Here is a 27,665-nt window from a genome sequence, read left to right on the forward strand (position 1 = left end):
GGGGGGAAAAGAGGAAAGGGACAGGAGAGGGAGGGAGAAGGGAACAGTAGAGGGAGGGAGAAAGGGACAGGAGAGGGAGGGAGAAAGGGACAGGAGAGGGAGGGAGAAAGGGAGAAAGGGACAGGAGAGGGAGGGAGAAAGGGAGAAAGGGACAGGAGAGGGAGGGAGAAAGGGACAGGAGAGGGAGGGAAAAAGGGACAGGAGAGGGAGGGAGAAAGGGACAGGAGAGGGAGGGAGAAAGGGACAGGAGAGGGTAGGAGAAAGGGACAGGAGAGGGTAGGAGAAAGGGACAGGAGAGGGTGGGAGAAAGGGACAGGAGAGGGAGGGAGAAAGGGACAGGAGAGGGAGGGAGAAAGGGACAGGAGAGGGAGGGAGAAAGGGACAGGAGAGGGAGGGAGAAAGGGACAGGAGAGGGAGGGAGAAAGGGACAGGAGAGGGAGGGAGAAAGGGACAGGAGAGGGAGGGAGAAAGGGACAGGAGAGGGAGGGAGAAGCGAGAGAGAGAGGGAGAGGATGCACTTCAACAAAGACTGCACTTGTTGAACTAAAAAGAGAGAAAAAAGTGATGGAGAGACTACTAGACTTACCCTGGCTCTCTCCAGATTCCTCCGCTGCTCGTGGAAGGCCGCCGGACTCTTCAGTGCTGCGGTGAGGGAAAGAGAGAAAACAATAAAGGAGAGGGAATGACAGTGAATGAAAACTCCAACAAATGAGTACAGAGCAAAGCACTAGTGGAGACAGTGTGAGAGCTGATACTGAGGAACACATGCACAAAGCAGAACTCTCTATATGGAAAAAAAAAAAAAAAGTCACTGGCGTTCTATTCACCAAACAATAATAACAGAAAACAGAACAGTATGTTTTTGTCTTGACTAGTAAGTGACCTGTTTCAGCAGAACAGTGAAGGAGGAACAGCTTGCTATAGTATAAGAGAGGTGTACGCAGGGGAACCCATAGAACTATCAATAAAGATGTGAATTACAGCACAGCCAGGAGATTTAAGGAGGACATGTGAAAGCTGAGAGAAGAGTGATGGGTTGACTTTCTGAGAAAGACTTTCTACACTTATCACTCTCTTCAACTGTATGGGTCTTCAGCATGCCCCCGTGTATCACATCATTCAGAAGTTGGAAAACACAAAGACGTGCGCACCAACACACACACACTGGATGGTTGAAGAGGATGTTGGAGGGACACTGAAGATTTCATCATCACCTTTTGCCCAATGTGAAGCCTTAAATCAGCTCAACTGTCAAACAGTGACGTCTGGCCCTGCTGTGTGTGTGCGTGTTTATTGAGGGACGCAATGCTGGCTTACGGAAGGTCAAATAGGAGGGTCGCAGACTGGCATGCCTAAATATTGGCCTGGGATTCCTGTGATGTAACTAATCAAATCAAGTCGACTTTTGCCTACAAATACATGCAAATGGATCATGGAGGATCCAGCCAACTCTGTAATTTAGTCTGCTTTATAGCACCAACTGCAAATCCATGGCGTGAGCACATTATGGTCTATTAACTCTACAGAGCCTTGACGGTAAAGCAGTTCTGCTATAGCTTTGGGCCATCGTCATAAGAAGTCCCTTTTAAAAGGCTGGTCGGTAATGCCTCCTCCTCCACAAGAAGACAACCTGACCCTCAGTAATCTGGACTAATCTGGAATCAAGTCCTGTATGTCTGAGCCAGGCCACCATAGAGACACCTAGTTCTCCTGGCCCATTGTTTTTGTGTATAAGACTGGGAGCACAGGGGAGAGAGAGGCCCATTTTATGGCCAGGTTAGACACGTAAACAATAAGGTCTGGGGGGTGTGGTATGCAGGAGAGAGGCACTGATGGCAAATATACCACAGCTAAGGGCTGTTCTTAGGCATGACGCAACACAATCAGTGCCTCTCTCCTGTAAGAAGTAGCCCATGCACTTCCTCCTACCAACAGCTGAACACCGAGTCTCCTCAGTCTCTTCAGCTGCTGAAGAGAACACATAACAGGAAGTGGACACAGTAGGGGAAGCTGGCTGGCCACTTGATGATAACCACACCACCACAGAACATAACACAACACAAATTACAACAACACAATGCAAATTACAACAACAGAACAGGCCTGTCAGTCCAAGGGGACCAGGAACAGACACTGTACTGGTCAAGAATGCAGAGGGTGACATTGTATTATATTTGCTGGTCTAGACTCTAGAGATAAGAATAGAGAGTTTGGGCACTACTTACGTGGCATGATCCCTTGGCTGACCAGCTCCTCCCGGGTGCGTCTCTGCTGTAGTTTGAGCTGGAGGACTGCATGACAACAGAGAGAGAGGGAGAGAGGAGAGTCAGCAACTGCCAGCATGGAAACAACAACCACCTCTTCAAAACCAGAGTTTCAGTCCCAGACTGCCATCCTACACTGAACCGTCCATCCGCACGGCAGAGAGGGTATCCTTGTGTCAACAAACACTGGAGTAGACAGCTAGAGCAGGACTCAATGGACAGAACCCACTCCCTCTCTCTTTCATTCTCTTTCGTTTCCTCCCTCACTCTTAAAAAAAAGCTGTGGCAGAGGGCAAAGGGAGGGTGGAGTTTGGTGGCATTTATTACAAACTTCCTGTTTCTAAACTCTCGGTTGTTGATTGCGCAGTGCGCTTATAAAAACCCACACAGAATGTATGTGTGTGTGTGAGAGAGCGAAAGAGAGAGAGGGGAAGATAAAGGGAGAGAGAGATTACACAGATCCACAAAGAATTTGAAAACAAACCCAATTGTGATAAACTCCTTTATGTACTGGGTGAAATACCACAGTGTGCCATCACAGCAGCAAGATTTGTGATCTGTTCCCACAAGAAAAGGGCAACCAGTGAAGAACAAACACCATTGTAAATACAACCTATATTTATGTTTATTTATTTTCCCTTTTGTACTTTAACTATTTGCACATCGTTACAACACTGTATACAGCACTGTCTTTCTTCTTTTGGAATGTTTACTGTAATTTCTTCTGGTTTATTTCACTTTTTGTAAAGCCCCTTAAATTGAAAAATGGAATTGAGAGAGATAGAGGAAGGGGGGGCTAGAGAGGGGGAAAGAGAGCGAATGAGAGATAGGGGGAGATAAATAGAGAACGAAAGAAAGAGAGAGCAAGAGAGAGATGGGGGGAGATAAGAGAGCAAAAGAGAGTGAAAGTGTGAGATAGAGGATATATGAAGCGAAAGAGATAAATAGGGGGAGCTAGAGAGAGATAAAGAGATAGTGAAAGAGAGAGCCAAATAAATATTGGGGAGATAGTGTGAAAGAGAGCAAGATAGAGATAGATGGGGAGATAGAGAGCAAGATAAAGAGAGCGAGAGAGATACAGATATGGAGAAAGCAAAATAGATAGTGTGAAAGAGAGAGATAGAGGAGGAGAGAGAGTGCAAAAGAGGGAGTGTGAGAGCGAAAGAGAGATATTAGGGAAGATAGAGCAAAAGAGGGGGGGTGATAAAGAGAGAAGGGAGATAAGAAAGCGAGATAAAGAGAGCGAGAGAGAGCAAGTGAGAGTGTAAAAGAGACAAATAGAACAAAAAAGAGAGAGAGGTAAAGAGAAAGTGAAAGAGAGGGGGAGATAGAGAGCGAGAGATAAAGACAGCGAGAGAGAGAGAGAGAGAGATAAAGAGTGCGAAAGAGATAGAGAGCAGGGAGAGATGGGAAGATAAAGTGAGCGAAACAGAGAGATAGAGGGAGAGAGGTGAGAGAGCGAGCAAACAAAAAAGAGCGATGAAGAGAGCGAAAGATAGTGTGAAAGAGAGAAATAGAGGAGGAGATGAGAGAGAAAGAGAGAGACAAAGGGAGAGTGAGAGATGCAGGCGGTAATTCTCTCAGCAGACTGTTTTACCACTGCCATTCTTAGGTCGACCTATTACTATGCATTCCTCACAGCAGCCTGTATTATCAAGCCAAGCTATGGTATGCAATCCATCAATGTAAATAATGCAGGAAGAATTGTTGGTACTGCAAGTCTTGCAACAATTAAGGGAAGTAAGCAGGTCCTTGTCAGTCGTCCAGTCAGAACAACTGACCTGACCCCCAGTGGTGTAAAGTACTTTAAACTACTTTGAAGTACTACATAAGTAGTTTTTTGGGGTATCTGTACTTTACTATTTATATTGTTTACAACTTTTACTGTACTACATTCCAAAAGAAAACAATGTATTTTTTTACGTCATACATTTTCCCTGACAACCAAAAGTACTAAAGTACAGGACAGAAATTTTTTCCAATTCACACTCAACAAAAGAACATCCCTGGTCATGACTACTGCCTCTGATCTGGCAGACTCACTAAATACAAATGCTTCGTTTGTAAACTATGTCTGAGTGATGGAGTGTGCCTCTGGCTATCTATAAATAAATAAAAACAAGAAAATGGTGCCATCTGGTTTGCTTAATATAGGGAATTTGAAATGATTTATACTTTTGATAAATAAGTACATTTACTTTTGATACTTAAGTATATTTAAAACCAAATACTTTTATATTTTTACTCAAGTAGTATTTTACTAGGTAACTTTGAGTAATTTTATATTATATCTTTACTTTTACTCAAGTATGACAATTGGGTACTTTTTCCACTATTGCTGACCCCTAACCACCTAAACTACTTTGTGTTTGAGTGACACGAGATACACATCTCTTCAAAGGACTCAGGCTAAGTGAGTGTCCTGCTTCCCTGTCCCTTCAGTCCAGATCTAAATACTCTTCCACACCTCTCCTTTCCATCCATGTTGTCATTCCTTCTGGACCACTGACATCTGAAAGCATGGGGTACAGTTGTAAATTCCACCATGAACATCCCTCTGGATCTACTGTAGTCATGGATGAAGTAGGACGAGGAGAAGACTATTTATTAGAATACAGGCCCCAGGCATCCACAGTTAGAGAGGAGAGAAGAGAGTGAAGATGAGAGAGAAAGCGAGAGAGAGAAAGAAAGATAAGAGAGAATGCAGAGTATAACCCATATTTATTTTCCCTTTTGTACTTTAACTATTTGCACATATGATATTTGAAATTTCTATTATTTTACAACTTTTGTTGAGTGTAATGTTTAATGTTAATTTTTATTGTTTATTTTACTTTTGTTTATTATCTACTTCACTTGCTTTGGCAATGTTAACATATTTCCTATTCCAAAAAAGCCCTTAAATTGAATTGAGAAAGAGAATAAAGATAAGAGAATGCAGAGTGAGAGAGAAGAAAGATGAGAGAGAGAGGATAGAGAGAGAATGCAGAGAGAGAGCAAACTAGAATGCTATTTGGCCCTAAACAGAGAGTACAGTGGCAGAATACCTGACCACTGTGACTGACCCAAACTTAAGGAAAGCTCTGACTATGTAGACTCAGTGAGCATAGCCTTGCTACTGAGAATGGTCGCCGTAGGCAGACCTGGCTCTCAAAAGACAGGCTATGTGCACACTGCCAACAAAATGAGGTGGAAACTGAGCTGCACTTTCTAACCTCCTGCCAAATGTATGACCATATTAGAGACACATATTTCCCTCAGATTACACAGATCCACAAATAATTCAAAACAAACCCAAGTTTGATCAACTCCCATATCTACTGGGTGAAATACCACAGTGTGCCATCACAGTGGCAATATTTGTGACCTGTTGCCACAAGAAAAGGGCAACCAGTTAAGAACAAACACTATTGTAAATACAACCCATATTTATTTTCCCTTTTGTACTTTAACTATTTGCACATTGCTACAACACTCTATACAGACAAAATATGGAATTTGAAATGTCTATTATTTTGGAACTTCTGAGTGTAATGTTTACAGTAAATTTGTATTGTTCATTTCACGAATATCTATTTCACTTGCTTCGACAATGTTAACATATGTTTCCCACGCCAACAAAGCCCCTTAAATTGAATTGAGAGAAAGAAGAAAGATGAGAGAGAGAGAATGCAGAGAGTGTGAGAGAGAAAAAGAGACACAAAAGAACAGGGAGGAGGGCCAACAGTGTGCTCATGTGTCATTAGGTCTAATTAAATATGTCTGCCACTGTCCCCAAAGGGCCTCCAGACCTGGCACAGCATAGCCCACACCTACTGTGCGTGCGTGCGCGCGCGCGCACACACACACACGGTTAAGACCGTTGGGCCAGTAACCAAAATGTCGCTGGTTCAAATCCCCAAATCTGACATTCTGCCATTGAGCAAGGCAATTAAGCCCCAACAACAACTGTTCCCAGAACGTCGATGACGTTGAATAAGGCACCCCCCCACACCTCTCTGATTCAGAGGGGTTGGGTTCAATGCACAAGACACATTTCAGTCGAATGCATTCAGTTCTGCAACTGACTTGGTATACCTTCCCCTTTCCCACACACACAGCTAGAAGTCTCCCTTATGAACTCACATGCACACACACACTTGGCATGGCCGAACACTTAGCATGGCCATTGGAACAGTTCTATTTGGAAAGCACAGTAATCATCCAATGACCTCACCATTTGGACATTAGCTTGATCATTACACACCACAACCAGGGAGTTATATGAGGAATGACTGAAGCCAATGACTTATTATGGTTCACGACACGGATCAATAAGAAAGGAGCAAGAAGGGGATGGATGAAGCTTGACAGAAGTCTGGTCACCATACAGAACCAAACCCGAAGCTTGTGCTAGACAAATGTTTTTGAATTATAACATCTTGGGGTAGCATACATTCTTTTAGTCGTCTAAACCCTCCCACCCACCTTCTTTTAGTCGTCTAAACCCACCCACCCAGCTTCTTTAGTCTAACCCCTCCCACCAACCTTCTTTTAGTCGTCTAACCCCACCCACCCACCTTCTTTTAGTCGTCTAACCCCACCCACCCAACTTCTTTTAGTCGTCTAACCCCACCCACCCAACTTCTTTTAGTCGTCTAACCCCACCCACCCACCTTCTTTTAGTCGTCTAACCCCACCCACCCACCTTCTTTTAGTCTTCTAACCCCACCCACCTTCTTTTAGTCGTCTAACCCCACCCACCTTCTTTTAGTCGTCTAACCCCACCCACCCACCCACTTTCTTTTAGTCGTCTAACCCCACCCACCCACCTTCTTTTAGTCGTCTAACCCCACCCACCCACCTTCTTTTAGTCGTCTAACCCCACCCACCCACCCACCTTCTTTTAGTCTTCTAACCCCACCCATCTTCTTTTAGTCTTCTAACCCCACCCACCTTCTTTTAGTCTTCTAACCCCACCCACTTTCTTTTAGACTTCTAACCCCACCCACCCACCTTCTTTTAGTCTAACCCCCCACCCACCTTCTTTTAGTATAACCCCCCACCCACCTTCTTTTAGTATAACCCCCCACCCACCTTCTTTTAGTCGTCTAACCCCACCCACCCACCTTCTTTAGTCTAACCCCTCCAACCCACCTTCTTTTAGTCGTCTAACCACTCACTCCCTCCCACCCACCTTCTTTTAGTCGTCTAACCCCACCCACCCACCTTCTTTTAGTCGTCTAACCCCACCCACCCAACTTCTTTTAGTCGTCTAACCCCCTACCTACCTTCTTCTAGTCGTCTAACCCCACCCACCTTTGTCGGCGTCTAACCCCCCCCCCACCTTCTTTTAGTTTTCTAAACCCACCCACCTTCTTTAGTCTAACCCCTCCCACCCACATTCTTTTAGTCGTCTAACCCCACCCACCCAGCTCCTTTTAGTCTAACCCCCCACCCACCTTCTTTTAGTATAACCCCCCACCCACCTTCTTTTAGTCGTCTAACCCCACCCACCCACCTTCTTCTAGTCGTCTAACCCCACCCACCTTTGTCGGCGTCTAACCCCACCCACCCACCTTCTTTTAGTCGTCTAAACCCACCCACCTTCTTTAGTCTAACCCCACCCACCCAGCTTCTTTAGTCTAACCCTCCCACCCACCTTCTAGTCTTCTAACCCCACCCACCTTCTTTTAGTCTTCTAACCCCACCCACCCACCTTCTTTTAGTCTTCTAACCCCACCCACTTTCTTTTAGTCGTCTAACCCCACCCACCCACCTTCTTTTAGTCTAACCCCCACCCACCTTCTTTTAGTTGTCTAATCCCACCCACCCACCTTCTTTAGTCTAACCCCCCCACCCACCTTCTTTTAGTCGTCTAACCACTCACTCACTCCCACCCACCTTCTTTTAGTCGTCTAACCCCACCCACCCACCTTCTTTTAGTCTAACCCCACCCACCCACCTTCTTTTAGTCTAACCCCACCTACCCACCTTCTTCTAGTCGTCTAACCCCATCCACCCAGCTTCTTTAGTCTAACCCCCCACCCACCTTTTAGTCGTCTAACCACTCACTCACTCCCACCCACCTTCTTTTAAGTCGTCTAACCCCACCCACCCACCTTCTTTTAGTCTAACCCCACCCACCCACCTTCTTTTAGTCTAACCCCACCTACCCACCTTCTTCTAGTAGTCTAACCCCATCCACCCAGCTTCTTTAGTCTAACTCCTCCCACCCACCTTCTTTTAGTCTTCTAACCCCACCCACCTTCTTTTAGTCGTCTAACCCCTCCCACCCACCTTCTTTTAGTCGTCTAACCCCACCCATCAGCTTCTTTAGTCTAACCCCTCCACCCACCTTCTTTTAGTCTTCTAACACCCCACCCACCTTCTTTAGTCTAACCCCTCCCACCCACCTTCTTTTAGTCGTCTAACCACTCACTCACTCCACCCACCTTCTTTTAGTCGTCTAACCCCACCCACCCACCTTCTTTTAGTCTAACCCCACCCACCCACCTTCTTTTAGTCTAACCCCACCTACCCACCTTCTTCTAGTCGTCTAACCCCATCCACCCAGCTTCTTTAGTCTAACCCCTCCCACCCACCTTCTTTTAGTCTTCTAACCCCACCCACCTTCTTTTAGTCGTCTAACCCCTCCCACCCACCTTCTTTTAGTCGTCTAACCCCACCCATCAGCTTCTTTAGTCTAACCCCTCCCACCCACCTTCTTTTAGTCGTCTAACCCCACCCACCCAGCTTCTTTAGTCTAACCCTCCCACCCACTTTCTTTCAGTCTTTTAACCCCACCCACCCACCTTCTTTTAGTCTTCTAACCCCACCCACCCACCCACCTTCTTTTAGTCTTCTAACCCCACCCACCTTTTAGTCATCTAACCCCTCCCACCCACCTTCTTTTAGTCGTCTAGCCCCACCCACCAGCTTCTTTAGTCTTCTAACCCCACCCACTTTCTGTTAGTCGTCTAACCCCACCTACCCACCTTCTTCTAGTAGTCTAACCCCATCCACCCAGCTTCTTTAGTCTAACCCTCCCACCCACCTTCTTTTAGTCTTCTAACCCCACCCACCTTCTTTTAGTCGTCTAACCCCTCCCACCCACCTTCTTTTAGTCGTCTAACCCCACCCATCAGCTTCTTTAGTCTAACCCCTCCCACCCACCTTCTTTTAGTCTTCTAACACCCCACCCACCTTCTTTAGTCTAACCCCTCCCACCCACCTTCTTTTAGTCGTCTAACCACTCACTCCTCCCACCCACCTTCTTTTAGTCGTCTAACCCCACCCACCCACCTTCTTTTAGTCTAACCCCACCCACCCACCTTCTTTTAGTCTAACCCCACCTACCCACCTTCTTCTAGTCGTCTAACCCCATCCACCCAGCTTCTTTAGTCTAACCCCTCCCACCCACCTTCTTTTAGTCTTCTAACCCCACCCACCTTCTTTTAGTCGTCTAACCCCTCCCACCCACCTTCTTTTAGTCGTCTAACCCCACCCATCAGCTTCTTTAGTCTAACCCCTCCCACCCACCTTCTTTTAGTCGTCTAACCCCACCCACCCAGCTTCTTTAGTCTAACCCCTCCCACCCACTTTCTTTCAGTCTTCTAACCCCACCCACCCACCTTCTTTTAGTCTTCTAACCCCACCCACCCACCCACCTTCTTTTAGTCTTCTAACCCCACCCACCCACCTTCTTTTAGTCTTCTAACCCCTCCCACCCTCTTTTAGTCTTCTAACCCCTCCCACCCTCCTTCTTTTAGTCGTCTAACCCCACCCACCAGCTTCTTTAGTCTAAACCCTCTCACCCACCTTCTTTTAGTCGTCTATCCCCACCCACCCATCTTCTTTAGTCTTCTAACCCCACCCACCCACCTTCGTTAGTCTTCTAACCCCACCCACCCACCTTCGTTAGTCTTCTAACCCCGCCCACCCACCTTCGTAAGTCTTCTAACCCCACCCACCCACCTTCTTTAGTCATCTAACCCCACCCACCCACCTTCTTTTAGTCTTCTAACCCCACCCACCCACCTTCTTTTAGTCTTCTAACCCCACCCACCCACCTTCTTTAGTCTTCTAACCCCTCCCACCCACCTTCGTTTAGTCTTCTAACCCCACACACCCACCCACCTTCTTTTAGTCTTCTAACCCCACCCACCACCTTCTTTAGTCATCTAACCCCACCCACCCACCTTCTTTTAGTATTCTAACCCCACCCACCCACCTTCTTTTAGTCGTCTAACCCCACCTACCCACCTTCTTTTAGTTGTCCAACCCCACCTACCCACCTTCTTCTAGTCGTCTAACCCCTCCCACCCAACTTCTTTAGTCATCTAACCCCTCCCACCCACCTTCTTTTAGTCTTCTAACCCCTCCCACCCACCTCCGTTTAGTCTTCTAACCCCACCCACCTTCTTTAGTCTTCTAACCCCACCCACCCACCTTCTTTTAGTCGTCTAACCCCACCCACCCAGCTTCTTTAGTCTAACCCTCCCACCCACTTTCTTTCAGTCTTCTAACCCCACCCACCCACCTTCTTTTAGTCTTCTAACCCCACCCACCCACCTTCTAGTCGTCTAACCCCACCCACCAGCTTCTTTAGTCTTCTAACCCCATCCACCTTCTTTTAGTCATCTAACCCCTCCCACCCACCTTCTAGTCGTCTAACCCCACCCACCAGCTTCTTTAGTCTTCTAACCCCACCCACTTTCTGTTAGTCGTCTAACCCCACCCACCCACTTTCTTTTAGTCGTCTAACCCCACCCACCCACCTTCTTTTAGTCTTCTAACCCCACCCACCCACCTTCTTTTAGTCTTCTAACCCCATCCACCTTCTTTTAGTCATCTAACCCCTCCCACCCACCTTCTAGTCGTCTAACCCCACCCACCAGCTTCTTTAGTCTTCTAACCCCACCCACTTTCTGTTAGTCGTCTAACCCCACCCACCCACTTTATTTTAGTCGTCTAACCCCACCCACCCACCTTCTTTAGTCTAACCCCTCCCACCCACCTTCTTTTAGTCGTCTAAACCCTCCCACCCACCTTCTTTTAGTCGTCTAACCCCACCCACCCAGCTTCTTTAGTCTAACCCCTCCCACCCACTTTCTTTCAGTCTTCTAACCCCACCCACCCACCTTCTTTTAGTCTTCTAACCCCACCCACCCACCTTCTTTTAGTCTTCTAACCCCACCCACCTTCTTTTAGTCATCTAACCCCTCCCACCCACCTTCTTTTAGTCGTCTAACCCCACCCGCCAGCTTCTTTAGTCTAACCCCTCTCACCCACCTTCTTTTAGTCGTCTATCCCCACCCACCCATCTTCTTTTAGTCTTCTAACCCACCCACCCACCTTCGTTAGTCTTCTAACCCCACCCACCCACCTTCTTTAGTCATCTAACCCCACCCACCCACCTTCTTTTAGTCTTCTAACCCCACCCACCCACCTTCTTTTAGTCGTCTAACCCCACCCACCCAACTTCTTTTAGTCGTCTAACCCCACCCACCCACCTTCTTTTAGTCGTCTAACCCCACCCACCCACCCACCTTCTTTTAGTCGTCTAACCCCACCCACCCACCCACCTTCTTTTAGTCGTCTAACCCCACCCACCCACCTTCTTTTAGTCTTCTAACCCCACCCACCTTCTTTTAGTCGTCTAACCCCACCCACCCACCTTCTTTTAGTCGTCTAACCCCACCCACCCACCTTCTTTTAGTCTTCTAACCCCACCCACTTTCTTTTAGTCGTCTAACCCCACCCACCCACCTTCTTTTAGTCTAACCCCCCACCCACCTTCTTTTAGTATAACCCCCCACCCACCTTCTTTTAGTCGTCTAACCCCACCCACCCACTTTCTTTAGTCTAACCCCTCCCACCCACCTTCTTTTAGTCGTCTAACCACTCACTCCTCCCACCCACCTTCTTTTAGTCGTCTAACCCCACCCACCCACCTTCTTTTAGTCGTCTAACCCCACCCACCCAACTTCTTTTAGTCGTCTAACCCCACCTACCCACCTTCTTCTAGTCGTCTAACCCCACCCACCTTTGTCGGCGTCTAACCCACCCACCCACCTTCTTTTAGTCGTCCAAACCCCCCCACCTTCTTTTAGTTTTCTAAACCCACCCACCTTCTTTAGTCTAACCCCACCCACCCACTTTATTTTAGTCGTCTAACCCCACCCACCCACCTTCTTTAGTCTAACCCCTCCCACCCACCTTCTTTTAGTCGTCTAACCCCACCCACCCAGCTTCTTTAGTCTAACCCCTCCCACCCACTTTCTTTCATTCTTCTAACCCCACCCACCCACCTTCTTTTAGTCTTCTAACCCCACCCACCCACCCACCCACCTTCTTTTAGTCTTCTAACCCCTCCACCCTCTTTTAGTCTTCTAACCCCTCGCACCCTCCTTCTTTTAGTCGTCTAACCCCACCCACCAGCTTCTTTAGTCTAACCCCTCTCACCCACCTTCTTTTAGTCTTCTAACCCCACCCACCCACCTTCTTTTAGTCTTCTAACCCCACCCACCCACCTTCTTTTAGTTGTCCAACCCCACCTACCCACCTTCTTCTAGTCGTCTAACCCCTCCCACCCACCTTCTTTTAGTCGTCTAACCCCCACCCACCCACCTTCTTTAGTCTAACCCTCCCACCCACCTTCTTTTAGTTGTCTAAACCCTCCCACCCACCTTCTTTTAGTCGTCTAACCCCACCCACCCAGCTTCTTTAGTCTAACCCCTCCCACCCACTTTCTTTCAGTCTTCTAACCCCACCCACCCACCTTCTTTTAGTCTTCTAACCCCACCCACCCACCTTCTTTTAGTCTTCTAACCCCACCCACCTTCTTTTAGTCATCTAACCCCTCCCACCCACCTTCTTTTAGTCGTCTAACCCCACCCGCCAGCTTCTTTAGTCTAACCCCTCTCACCCACCTTCTTTTAGTCGTCTATCCCCACCCACCCATCTTCTTTTAGTCTTCTAACCCCACCCACCCACCTTCGTTAGTCTTCTAACCCCACCCACCCACCTTCTTTAGTCATCTAACCCCACCCACCCACCTTTTTAGTCTTCTAACCCCACCCACCCACCTTCTTTTAGTCGTCTAACCCCACCCACCCACCTTCTTTTAGTCGTCTAACCCCACCCACCTTCTTTTAGTCGTCTAACCCCACCCACCCACCCACCTTCTTTTAGTCGTCTAACCCCACCCACCCACCTTCTTTTAGTCTTCTAACCCCACCCACCTTCTTTTAGTCGTCTAACCCCACCCACCCACCTTCTTTTAGTTGTCTAACCCCACCCACCCACCTTCTTTTAGTCTTCTAACCCCACCCACTTTCTTTTAGTCGTCTAACCCCACCCACCCACCTTCTTTTAGTCTAACCCCCACCCACCTTCTTTTAGTATAACCCCCACCCACCTTCTTTTAGTCGTCTAACCCCACCCACCCACCTTCTTTAGTCTAACCCCTCCCACCCACCTTCTTTTAGTCGTCTAACCACTCACTCCCTCCCTCCCACCCACCTTCTTTTAGTCGCTTCTAACCCCACCCACCTTCACCCACCCACCCACCTTCTTTTAGTCGTCTAACCCCACCCACCTTCTTTTAGTCGTCTAACCCCACCCCCACTTTTTTTAGTCGTCTAAACTTCCCACCCACCCACCTTTTTAGTCTAACCCCACCCACCCACCTTTTTTAGTCTAACCCCCCCACCCTTTTAGTTTTCTAAACCCACCCACCTTCTTTAGTCTAACCCCACCCACCCACTTTATTTTAGTTAGTCTAACCCCACCCACCCACCTTCTTTAGTCTAACCCCACCCACCCACCTTCTTTAGTCTAACCCCACCCACCCACCCACTTTCTTTTCTTTCATTCTAACCCCACCCACCCACCTTCTTTTAGTCTTCTAACCCCACCCACCCACCCACCTTCTTTTAGTCTTCTAACCCCTCCCACCCTCTTTTAGTCTTCTAACCCTCGCACCCTCCTTCTTTTAGTCGTCTAACCCCACCCACCAGCTTCTTTAGTCTAACCCTCTCACCCACCTTCTTTTAGTCTTCTAACCCCACCCACCCACCTTCTTTTAGTCTTCTAACCCCACCCACCCACCTTCTTTTAGTCGTCTAACCCCACCTACCCACCTTCTTTAGTTGTCCAACCCCACCCACCCACCTTCTTCTAGTCGTCTAAACCCTCCCACCCACCTTCTTTTAGTCTTCTAACCCTCCCACCCACCTCCGTTTAGTCTTCTAACCCCACACACCTTCTTTAGTCTTCTAACCCCACCCACCCACCTTCGTTAGTCTTCTAACCCCACCCACTTTCTGTTAGTCGTCTAACCCCACCCACCCACTTTCTTTTAGTCGTCTAACCCCACCCACCCACCTTCTTTAGTCTAACCCCTCCCACCCACCTTCTTTTAGTCGTCTAACCCCACCCACCCAGCTTCTTTAGTCTAACCCTCCCACCCACTTTCTTTCAGTCTTCTAACCCCACCCACCCACCTTCTTTTAGTCTTCTAACCCCACCCACCCACCTTATTTTAGTCTTCTAACCCCACCCACCTTCTTTTAGTCATCTAACCCTCCCACCCACCTTCTTTTAGTCGTCTAACCCCACCCGCCAGCTTCTTTAGTCTAACCCCTCTCACCCACCTTCTTTTTTAGTCGTCTATCCCCACCCACCCATCTTCTTTTAGTCTTCTAACCCCACCCACCCACCTTCGTTAGTCTTCTAACCCCACCCACCCACCTTCTTTAGTCATCTAACCCCACCCACCCACCTTCTTTTAGTCTTCTAACCCCACCCACCCACTTCTTTTAGTCGTCTAACCCCACCCACCCACCTTCTTTTAGTCGTCTAACCCCACCCACCCACCTTCTTTTAGTCGTCTAACCCCACCCACCCACCCACCTTCTTTTTAGTCGTCTAACCCCACCCACCCACCTTCTTTTAGTCTTCTAACCCCACCCACCTTCTTTTAGTCGTCTAACCCCACCCACCTTCTTTTAGTCGTCTAACCCCACCCACCCACCTTCTTTTAGTCTTCTAACCCCACCCACTTTCTTTTAGTCGTCTAACCCCACCTACCCACCTTCTTCTAGTCGTCTAACCCCACCCACCTTCTTTGTCGTCTAACCCCACCCACCCACCTTCTTTTAGTCGTCTAAACCCCCCCCACCTTCTTTTAGTTTTCTAAACCCACCCACCTTCTTTAGTCTAACCCCACCACCCACTTTATTTTAGTCGTCTAACCCCACCCACCCACCTTCTTTAGTCTAACCCCTCCCACCCACCTTCTTTTAGTCGTCTAACCCCACCCACCCAGCTTCTTTAGTCTAACCCCTCCCACCCACTTTCTTTCAGTCTTCTAACCCCACCCACCCACCTTCTTTTAGTCTTCTAACCCCACCCACCCACCTTCTTTTAGTCGTCTAACCCCACCTACCCACCTTCTTTTAGTTGTCCAACCCCACCTACCCACCTTCTTCTAGTCGTCTAACCCCTCCCACCCAACTTCTTTAGTCATCTAACCCCTCCCACCCACCTTCTTTTAGTCTTCTAACCCCTCCCACCCACCTCCGTTTAGTCTTCTAACCCCCACCTTCTTTAGTCTTCTAACCCACCCACCCACCTTCGTTAGTCTTCTAACCCACCACCCACCTTCGTTAGTCTTCTAACCCCACCCACCCACCTTCGTTAGTCTTCTAACCCCACCCACCCACCTTCTTTAGTCATCTAACCCCACCCACCCACCTTCTTTTAGTCTTCTAACCCCACCCACCTCCTTCTTTTTAGTCTTCTAACCCCACCCACCCACCTTCTTTAGTCTTCTAACCCCTCCCACCCACCTTCGTTTAGTCTTCTAACCCCACACCCACCCACCTTCTTTTAGTCTTCTAACCCCACCCACCCACCTTCTTTAGTCATCTAACCCCACCCACCCACCTTCTTTTAGTCTTCTAACCCCACCACCCACCTTCTTTTAGTCGTCTAACCCCACCTACCCACCTTCTTTTAGTTGTCCAACCCCACCTACCCACCTTCTTCTAGTCGTCTAACCCCTCCCACCCAACTTCTTTAGTCATCTAACCCCTCCCACCCACCTTCTTTTAGTCTTCTAACCCCTCCCACCCACCTTCTTTTAGTCGTCTAACCCCACCCACCCAGCTTCTTTAGTCTAACCCTCCCACCCACTTTCTTTCAGTCTTCTAACCCCACCCACCCACCTTCTTTTAGTCTTCTAACCCCACCCACCCACCTTCTTTTAGTCTTCTAACCCCATCCACCTTCTTTTAGTCATCTAACCCCACCCACCCACCTTCTAGTCGTCTAACCCCACCCACCAGCTTCTTTAGTCTTCTAACCCCACCCACTTTCTGTTAGTCGTCTAACTCCACCCACCCACTTTCTTTTAGTCGTCTAACCCCACCCACCCACCTTCTTTAGTCTAACCCCTCCCACCCACCTTCTTTTAGTCGTCTAAACCCTCCCACCCACCTTCTTTTTTAGTCGTCTAACCCCACCCACCCAGCTTCTTTAGTCTAACCCCTCCCACCCACTTTCTTTCAGTCTTCTAACCCCACCCACCACCTTCTTTTAGTCTTCTAACCCCACCCACCTTATTTTAGTCTTCTAACCCCACCCACCTTCTTTTAGTCATCTAACCCCTCCCACCCACCTTCTTTTAGTCGTCTAACCCCACCCACCAGCTTCTTTAGTCTAACCCCTCTCACCCACCTTCTTTTAGTCGTCTATCCCCACCCACCCATCTTCTTTTAGTCTTCTAACCCCACCCACCCACCTTCTTTAGTCATCTAACCCCACCCACCCACCTTCTTTTAGTCTTCTAACCCACCCACCCACCTTTTAGTCGTCTAACCCCACCCACCCAACTTCTTTTAGTCGTCTAACCCCACCCACCCACCTTCTTTTAGTCTTCTAACCCCACGCACCTTCTTTTAGTCGTCTAACCCCACCCACCCACTTTCTTTTAGTCGTCTAACCCCACCCACCCACCTTCTTTTAGTCTAACCCCACCCACCCACCTTTTAGTCGTCTAACCCCACCCACCCACCTTCTTTTAGTCTTCTAACCCCACCCACCTTCTTTTAGTCTTCTAACCCACCCACTTTCTTTTAGTCGTCTAACCCCACCCACCCACCTTCTTTTAGTCTAACCCCCACCCACCCACCTTCTTTTAGTATAACCCCCCACCCACCTTCTTTTAGTCGTCTAACCCCACCCACCCACCTTCTTTAGTCTAACCCCTCCCACCCACCTTCTTTTAGTCGTCTAACCCCACCCCACCCCTTCTTTAGTCTAACCCCACCCACCCACCTTCTTTTAGTCTTTAACCCCACCCACCTTCTTTTAGCCCTAACCCCACCCACCTTCTTTTAGTCGTCTAACCCCACCCACCCACTTTCTTTTAGTCGTCTAACCCCACCCACCCACCTTCTTTTAGTCGTCTAACCCCACCCACCCACCTTCTTTTAGTCGTCTAACCCCACCCACCCACCTTCTTTTAGTCGTCTAACCCACCCACCCACCTTCTTTTAGTCGTCTAACCCCACCCACCCACCTTCTTTTAGTTTTCTAACCCCACCCACCCACCTTCTTTTAGTCGTCTAACCCCACCCACCCACCTTCTTTTAGTCGTCTAACCCCACCCACCCACCTTCTTTTAGTCGTCTAACCCCACCCACCCACCTTCTTTTAGTCTTCTAACCCCACCCACTTTCTTTTAGTCGTCTAACCCCACCCACCCACCTTCTTTTAGTCGTCTAACCCCACCCACCCAACTTCTTTTAGTCGTCTAACCCCACCCACCCAACTTCTTTTAGTCGTCTAACCCCACCCACCCAACTTCTTTTAGTCGTCTAACCCCACCCACCCACCTTCTGTTAGTCTTCTAACCCCACCCACCTTCTTTTAGTCTTCTAACCCCACGCACCTTCTTTTAGTCGTCTAACCCCACCCACCCACTTTCTTTTAGTCGTCTAACCCCACCCACCCACCTTCTTTTAGTCGTCTAACCCCACCCACCCACCTTCTTTTAGTCGTCTAACCCCACCCACCCACCTTTTAGTCGTCTAACCCCACCCACCCACCTTCTTTTAGTCTTCTAACCCCACCCACCTTCTTTTAGTCTTCTAACCCCACCCACTTTCTTTTAGTCGTCTAACCCCACCCACCCACCTTCTTTTAGTCTAACCCCCCCACCCACCTTCTTTTAGTCGTCTAACCCCACCCACCCACCTTCTTTAGTATAACCCCCACCCACCTTCTTTTAGTCGTCTAACCCCACCCACCCACCTTCTTTTAGTCGTCTAACCCCACCTACCCACCTTCATCTAGTAGTCTAACCCCACCCACCTTTGTCGGCGTCTAACCCCACCCACCCACCTTCTTTTAGTCGTCTAAACCCCCCACCTTCTTTTAGTTTTCTAAACCCACCCACCTTCTTTAGTCTAACCCCACCCACCCAGCTCCTTTTAGTCTAACCCCCACCCACCTTCTTTTAGTATAACCCCCACCCACCTTCTTTTAGTCGTCTAACCCCACCCACCCACCTTCTTTAGTCTAACCCCTCCCACCCACCTTCTTTTAGTCGTCTAACCACTCACTCCTCCCACCCACCTTCTTTTAGTCGTCTAACCCCACCCACTCACCTTCTTTTAGTCGTCTAACCCCACCCACCCACCTTCTTTTAGTCGTCTAACCCCACCTACCCACCTTCTTCTAGTCGTCTAACCCCACCCACCTTTGTCGGCGTCTAACCCCACCCACCCACCTTCTATTAGTCGTCTAACCCCCCACCTTCTTTTAGTCTTCTAAACCCACCCACCTTCTTTAGTCTAACCCCTCCCACCCACCTTCTTTTAGTCGTCTAACCCCACCCACCCAGCTTCTTTAGTCTAACCCTCCCACCCACCTTCTAGTCTTCTAACCCCACCCACCTTCTTTTAGTCTTCTAACCCCACCCACCTTCTTTTAGTCTTCTAACCCCACCCACCCACCCACCTTCTTTTAGTCTTCTAACCCCACCCACTTTCTGTTAGTCGTCTAACCCCACCCACCCACTTTCTTTTAGTCGTCTAACCCCACCCACCAGCTTCTTTAGTCTAACCCCTCTCACCCACCTTCTTTTAGTCTTCTAACCCCACCCACCCACCTTCTTTTAGTCTTCTAACCCCACCCGCCCACCTTCTTTTAGTCGTCTAACCCCACCTACCCACCTTCTTTTAGTTGTCCAACCCCACCTACCCACCTTCTTCTAGTCGTCTAACCCCTCCCACCCACCTTCTTTTAGTCTTCTAACCCCTCCCACCCACCTCCGTTTAGTCTTCTAACCCCACACACCTTCTTTAGTCTTCTAACCCCACCCACCCACCTTCGTTAGTCTTCTAACCCCACCCACTTTCTGTTAGTCGTCTAACCCCACCCACCCACTTTCTTTTAGTCGTCTAACCCCACCCACCCACCTTCTTTAGTCTAACCCTCCCACCCACCTTCTTTTAGTCGTCTAAACCCTCCCACCCACCTTCTTTTAGTCGTCTAACCCCACCCACCCAGCTTCTTTAGTCTAACCCCTCCCACCCACTTTCTTTCAGTCTTCTAACCCCACCCACCCACCTTCTTTTAGTCTTCTAACCCCACCCACCCACCTTCTTTTAGTCTTCTAACCCCACCCACCTTCTTTTAGTCATCTAACCCTCCCACCCACCTTCTTTTAGTCGTCTAACCCCACCCGCCAGCTTCTTTAGTCTAACCCCTCTCACCCACCTTCTTTTAGTCGTCTATCCCCACCCACCCATCTTCTTTTAGTCTTCTAACCCCACCCACCCACCTTCGTTAGTCTTCTAACCCCACCCACCCACCTTCTTTAGTCATCTAACCCCACCCACCCACCTTCTTTTAGTCTTCTAACCCCACCCACCCAAATTCTTTTAGTCGTCTAACCCCACCCACCCACCTTCTTTTAGTCGTCTAACCCCACCCACCCACCTTCTTTTAGTCGTCTAACCCCACCCACCCACCCACCTTCTTTTAGTCGTCTAACCCCACCCACCCACCTTCTTTTAGTCTTCTAACCCCACCCACCTTCTTTTAGTCGTCTAACCCCACCCACCTTCTTTTAGTCGTCTAACCCACCCACCCACTTTCTTTTAGTCGTCTAACCCCACCCACCCACCTTCTTTTAGTCGTCTAACCCCACCCACCCACCTTCTTTTAGTCGTCTAACCCCCCACCCCCTAACCCCACCACCCACCTTCTTTTAGTCGTCTAACCCCACCCACCCACCTTCTTTTAGTCGTCTAACCCCACCCACCCACCTTCTTTTAGTCTTCTAACCCCACCCACCTTCTTTAGTCGTCTAACCCCACCCACCCACCTTCTTTTAGTCGTCTAACCCCACCCAGCCACCTTCTTTAGTCTTCTAACCCCACCCACCTTCTTTTAGTAGTCTAACCCCACCCACCCACCTTCTTTTAGTCGTCTAACCCCACCCACCCACCTTCTTTAGTCTAACCCCTCCCACCCACCTTCTTTTAGTCGTCTAACCACTCACTCCCTCCACCCACCTTCTTTTAGTCGTCTAACCCCACCCACCCACCTTCTTTTTTTAGTCGTCTAACCCCACCCACCCAACTTCTTTTAGTCCTAACCCCACCTACCCACCTTCTTCTAGTCGTCTAACCCCACCCACCTTTTCGGCGTTTCTAACCCCACCCACCCACCTTCTTTTAGTCGTCTTTAAACCCCCCACCTTCTTTTAGTTTTCTAAACCCACCCACCTTCTTTTTTAGTCTAACCCCACCCACCCACTTTATTTTAGTCGTCTAACCCCACCCACCCACCTTCTTTAGTCTAACCCTCCCACCCACCTTCTTTTAGTCGTCTAACCCCACCCACCCAGCTTCTTTAGTCTAACCCCCTCCCACCCACTTTCTTTTAGTCTTCTAACCCCACCCACCCACCTTCTTTTAGTCTTCTAACCCACCCACCCACCCACCTTCTTTTAGTCTTCTAACCCCTCGCACCCTCCTTCTTTTAGTCGTCTAACCCCACCCACCAGCTTCTTTAGTCTAACCCCTCTCACCCACCTTCTTTTAGACTTCTAACCCCACCCACCCACCTTCTTTTAGTCTTCTAACCCCACCCACCCACCTTCTTTTTTAGTCTCTAACCCCACCTACCCACCTTCTATTAGTTGTCCAACCCCACCTACCCCTTCTTCTAGTCGTCTAACCCCTCCCACCCAACTTCTTTAGTCATCTAACCCCTCCCACCCACCTTCTTTAGTCTTCTAACCCTCCCACCCACCTTCGTTAGTCTTCTAACCCACCCACCCACCTTCGTTAGTCTTCTAACCCACCCACCCACCTTCTTTAGTCATCTAACCCCACCCACCCACCTTCTTTTAGTCTTCTAACCCCACCCACCCTCCTTCTTTTAGTCTTCTAACCCACCCACCCACCTTCTTTAGTCTTCTAACCCTCCCACCCACCTTCTTTTAGTCTTCTAACCCCACACACCCACCCACCCACCTTCTTTAGTCTTCTAACCCCACCCACCCACCTTCTTTAGTCATCTAACCCCACCCACCCACCTTCTTTTAGTCTTCTAACCCCACCCACCCACCTTCTTTTAGTCGTCTAACCCCACCTACCCACCTTCTTTAGTTGTCCAACCCCACCTACCCACCTTCTTCTAGTCGCTCAACCCTCCCACCCAACTTCTTTAGTCATCTAACCCCTCCCACCCACCTTCTTTTAGTCTTCTAACCCCTCCCACCCACCTTTTTAGTCGTCTAACCCCACCCACCCAGCTTCTTCTTTTAGTCTAACCCTCCCACCCACTTTCTTTCAGTCTTCTAACCCCACCCACCCACCTTCTTTAGTCTTCTAACCCCACCCACCCACCTTCTTTTAGTCTTCTAACCCCATCCACCTTCTTTTAGTCATCTAACCCCACCCACCCACCTTTAGTCGTCTAACCCCACCCACCAGCTTCTTTAGTCTTCTAACCCCACCCACTTTCTGTTAGTCGTCTAACTCCACCCACCCACTTTCTTTTAGTCGTCTAACCCCACCCACCCACCACCTTTAGTCTAACCCCTCCCACCCACCTTCTTTTAGTCGTCTAAACCCTCCCACCCACCTTCTTTTAGTCGTCTAACCCCACCCACCCAGCTTCTTTAGTCTAACCCCTCCACCCACTTTCTTTCAGTCTTCTAACCCCACCCACCACCTTCTTTTAGTCTTCTAACCCCACCCACCTTTTTAGTCTTCTAACCCCACCCACCTTCTTTTAGTCATCTAACCCCTCCCACCCACCTTCTTTTAGTCGTCTAACCCCACCCACCAGCTTCTTTAGTCTAACTCACCCACCTTCTTTAGTCGTCTATCCCCACCCACCCATCTTCTTTTAGTCTTCTAACCCCACCCACCCACCTTCTTTAGTCATCTACCCCACCCACCCACCTTCTTTTAGTCTTCTAACCCCACCCACCCACCTTCTTTTAGTCTTCTAACCCCCCACCCACCTTCTTTTAGTCTTCTAACCCCACCCACCCACCTTCTTTTAGTCTTCTAACCCCACCCACCTTCTTTTAGTCGTCTAACCCCACCCACCCACTTTCTTTTAGTCGTCTAACCCCACCCACCCACCTTCTTTTAGTCGTCTAACCCCACCCACCCACCTTTTAGTCTTCTAACCCCACCCACCCACCTTCTTTTAGTCTTCTAACCCCACCCACCTTCTTTTAGTCTTTAACTTTCTTTTAGTCCCCACCCACTTTCTTTTTAGTCTAACCCCACCCACCCACCTTCTTTTAGTATAACCCCACCCACCTTCTTTTAGTCTAACCCCACCCACCCACCTTCTTTTAGTCTAACCCCTCCCACCCACCTTCTTTTAGTCGTCTAACCCCACCCACCACCCACCTTCTTTTAGTCGTCTAACCCCACCCACCCACCTTCTTTTAGTCTTCTAACCCCACCCACCTTCTTTTAGTACCTAACCCCACCCACCTTCTTTTAGTCGTCTAACCCCACCCACCCACTTTCTTTTAGTCGTCTAACCCCACCCACCCACCTTCTTTTAGTCGTCTAACCCCACCCACCCACCTTCTTTTAGTCTTCTAACCCCACCCACCCACCTTTTTTAGTCGTCTAACCCCACCCACCCACCTTCTTTTAGTCTTCTAACCCCACCCACCCCGTCTAACCCCACCCACCCACCTTCTTTTAGTCGTCTAACCCCACCCACCCACCTTCTTTAGTCTTCTAACCCCACCCACCTTCTTTTAGTCGTCTAACCCCCCACCCACCCACCTTCTTTTAGTCGTCTAACCCACCCACCCAACTTCTTTTAGTCGTCTAACCCCCCCACCCACCTTCTTTTAGTCGTCTAACCCCACCCACCCACCTTCTTTTAGTCTTCTAACCCCACCCACCCACCTTCTTTTAGTCGTCTAACCCCACCCACCCACCTTCTTTTAGTTTCTAACCCCACCCACCCACCTTCTTTTAGTCTTCTAACCCCACCCACCTTCTTTTCTTCCCCCCACCCACCCACTTCTTTAGTCGTCTAACCCACCCACCCACCTTCTTTTAGTCGTCTAACCCCCCCACCCACCTTCTTTTAGTCTTCTAACACCCACCCACCCTTTACCTTAACCCCACCCACCCACCTTTTTTAGTCTTCTAACCCCACCCACCACCTTCTTTTAGTCGTCTAACCCCACCCACCCAACTTTTTAGTCGTCTAACCCCACCCACCCACCTTCTGTTAGTCTTTAACCCCACCCACCTTCTTTAGTCTTGTAACCTCCACCCACCTTCTTTTAGTCGTCTAACCCCACCCACCCACCTTCTTTTAGTCGTCTAACCCCACCCACCCACCTTCTTTAGTCGTCTAACCCCACCCACCCACCTTTTAGTCTTCTAACCCCACCCACCCACCTTCTTTTAGTCTTCTAACCCCACCCACCTTCTTTTAGTCTTCTAACCCCACCCACTTTCTTTAGTCGTCTAACCCCACCCACCCACCTTCTTTTAGTCTAACCCCCCCACCCACCTTCTTTTAGTCTCTAACCCCACCCACCCACCTTCTTTTAGTAACCCCCCACCCACCTCTTTTAGTCTAACCCCACCCACCCACCTTCTTTTAGTCTTCTAACCCCACCACCCACCTTCTTTTAGTAGTCTAACCCCACCCACCTTTGTAGTCGTCTAACCCCACCCACCCACCTTCTTTTAGTCTTCTAACCCCACCCACCCACCTTCTTTAGTCTAACCCCACCCACCCAGCTCCTTTTTAGTCGTCTAACCCCCCACCCACCTTCTTTTAGTATAACCCCACCCACCTTCTTTAGTCGTCTAACCCCACCCACCCACCTTCTTTTTCCAAGCCCCCCACCCACCTTCTTTTAGTCGTCTAACCCCACCCACCCACCTTCTTTTAGTCTCTAACCCCACCCACTCACCTTCTTTAGTCGTCTAACCCCACCCACCCACCTTCTTTTAGTCGTCTAACCCCACCTACCCACCTTCTTCTAGTCGTCTACCCCCCCACCCACCTTTGGTCTAACCCCACCCACCCACCTTCTTTTAGTCGTCTAACCCCCCACCCACCTTCTTTTAGTCTTCTAAACCCACCCACCTTCTTTAGTCTAACCCTCCCACCCACCTTCTTTAGTCTAACCCCACCCACCCAGCTTCTTTAGTCTAACCCTCCCACCCACCTTCTTTTAGTCTTCTAACCCCACCCACCTTCTTTAGTCTTCTAACCCCACCCACCTTCTTTTAGTCTTCTAACCCCCACCCACCTTCTTTTAGTCTTCTAAACCCCCAGTCGTCTAACCCCACCCACCCACCTTCTTTTAGTCGTCTAACCCCACCCACCCACCTTCTTTTAGTCTTCTAACCCCACCCACCCACCTTCTTTTAGTCTAACCCCACCCACCTTCTTTTAGTCGTCTAACCCCACCCACCCACCTTCTTTTAGTCGTCTAACCCCACCCACCCACCTTCTTTTAGTTCTAACCCCACCCACCCACCTTCTTTTAGTCGTCTAACCCCACCCACCCACCTTCTTTTAGTCTTCTAACCCCACCCACCTTCTTTTAGTCTTCTAACCCCACCCACCCACCTTCTTTTAGTCGTCTAACCCCACCCACCCACCTTCTTTTAGTCTTCTAACCCCACCCACCTTCTTTTAGTCGTCTAACCCCACCCACCCACCTTCTTTTAGTCTTCTAACCCCACCCACCCACCTTCTTTTAGTCTTCTAACCCCACCCACCCACCTTCTTTTAGTCTTCTAACCCACCCACCTTCTTCTTTTAGTCTTCTAACCCCACCCCCACCTTCTTTTAGTAGTAACCCCACCCACCTTCTTTTAGTCTTGTAACCCCACCCACCTTCTTTTAGTCGTCTAACCCCACCCACCCACCTTCTTTTAGTCTAACCCCACCCACCCACCTTCTTTTAGTCGTCTAACCCCACCCACCCACCTTTTAGTCGTCTAACCCCACCCACCCACCTTCTTTTAGTCTTCTAACCCCACCCACCTTCTTTTAGTCTTCTAACCCCACCCACTTTCTTTTAGTCGTCTAACCCCACCCACCCACCTTCTTTTAGTCTAACCCCCCACCCACCTTCTTTTAGTCGTCTAACCCCACCCACCCACCTTCTTTAGTATAACCCCCACCCACCTTCTTTTTTTAGTCGTCTAACCCCACCCACCCACCTTCTTTTAGTCGTCTAACCCCACCACCCACCTTCTTCTAGTAGTCTAACCCCACCCTCCTAACCCCACCCACCTTCTTTTAGTCCCTAAACCCCCCACTTTCTTTAGTTTTCTAAACCCACCCACCTTCTTTTAGTCTAACCCCACCCACCCAGCTCCTTTTAGTCTAACCCCCCACCCACCTTCTTTTAGTATAACCCCCCACCCACCTTCTTTTAGTCTTCTAACCCCACCCACCCACCTTCTTTTAGTCTAACCCCACCCACCCACCTTCTTTTAGTCGTCTAAACCCACCCACCCACCTTTTTAGTCGTCTAACCCCACCCACTCACCTTCTTTTAGTCGTCTAACCCACCCACCCACCTTCTTTTAGTCTTCTAACCCCACCACCCACCTTCTTCAGTTCTAACCCACCCACCTTTTAGTCTTCTAACCCCACCCACCCACCTTCTTTTAGTCGTCTAACCCCCCCACCTTCTTTTAGTAAACCCACCCACCTTCTTTAGTCTAGCCCTCCCACCCACCTTCTTTTAGTCGTCTAACCCCACCCACCCACCTTCTTTAGTAACCCTCCCACCCACCTTCTAGTCTTCTACCCCCACCCACCTTCTTTTAGTCTTCTAACCCCACCCACCTTCTTTTAGTCTTCTAACCCCACCCACCCACCCACCTTCTTTTAGTCTTCTAACCCCACCCACTTTCTTTTAGTCGTCTAACCCCACCCACCCACCTTCTTTTAGTTTTCTAACCCCACCCACCCACCTTCTTTTAGTCTTCTAACCCCACCCACCCACCTTCTTTTAGTCGTCTAACCCCACCTACCCACCTTCTTTTAGTTGTCACCCACCCACCTTCTTAGTCGTCTAACCCCTCCCACCACCTTCTTTTAGTCTTCTAACCCCTCCCACCCACCTCTTTTAGTCTTCTAACCCCACACACCTTCTTTAGTCTTCTAACCCCACCCACCCACCTTCTTTAGTCTTCTAACCCCACCCACTTTCTGTTAGTCTAACCCCACCCACCCACTTTCTTTTAGTCGTCTAACCCCACCCACCCACCTTCTTTAGTCTAACCCCTCCCACCCACCTTCTTTTAGTCTTCTAACCCTCCCACCCACCTTCTTTTAGTCTTCTAACCCCACCCACCCAGCTTCTTTAGTCTAACCCCTCCCACCCACTTTCTTTCAGTCTTCTAACCCCACCCACCCACCTTCTTTTAGTCTTCTAACCCCACCCACCTTCTTTTAGTCATCTAACCCCCACCTTCTTTAGTCGTCTAACCCCACCCACCCAGCTTCTTTAGTCTAACCCCTCCCACCCACCTTCTTTTAGTCTCTATCCCCACCCACCCATCTTCTTTTAGTCTTCTAACCCCACCCACCCACCTTCTTTAGTCTAACCCCACCCACCCACCTTCTTTAGTCTTCTAACCCCACCCACCCACCTTCTTTTAGTCTTCTAACCCCACCCACCCACTTCTTTTAGTCGTCTAACCCCACCCACCCACCTTCTTTAGTCGTCTTTCCCACCCACCTTCTTTTAGTCTTAACCCTAACCCACCCACCTTCTTTTAGTCGTCTAACCCCACCCACCCACCTTCTTTTAGTCGTCTAACCCCACCCACCCACCTTTTTAGTCGTCTAACCCCACCCACCCAC

The 27,665-nt window shown here is 49.1% G+C and overlaps 1 protein-coding gene across 8 annotated transcripts in view; it reads right to left on the reverse strand.

Moving 5' to 3' along the window:
- LOC115112928 (myocardin-related transcription factor A-like) overlaps positions 1-27,665 on the reverse strand; it is a 99,141-nt gene that overhangs the window by 11,250 nt on the left and 60,226 nt on the right. For all 8 annotated transcript variants that reach the window (XR_010461657.1, XM_029640000.2, XM_029639998.2 and 5 more), the window contains 2 exons: positions 2,226-2,291; positions 587-642 (listed from right to left, as the gene is read on the reverse strand). Coding sequence is in view for 7 of the 8 variants with exons in the window: in XM_029640000.2 (XP_029495860.2) it covers positions 587-642; positions 2,226-2,291 (122 nt within the window). In the remaining variant the exon portion in view is untranslated. The remainder of the gene's footprint in view (positions 1-586; positions 643-2,225; positions 2,292-27,665) is intronic.

The sequence above is a fragment of the Oncorhynchus nerka genome, linkage group LG28 (assembly GCF_034236695.1).
Source record: "Oncorhynchus nerka isolate Pitt River linkage group LG28, Oner_Uvic_2.0, whole genome shotgun sequence".
Classification (NCBI taxonomy): domain Eukaryota; kingdom Metazoa; phylum Chordata; class Actinopteri; order Salmoniformes; family Salmonidae; genus Oncorhynchus; species Oncorhynchus nerka.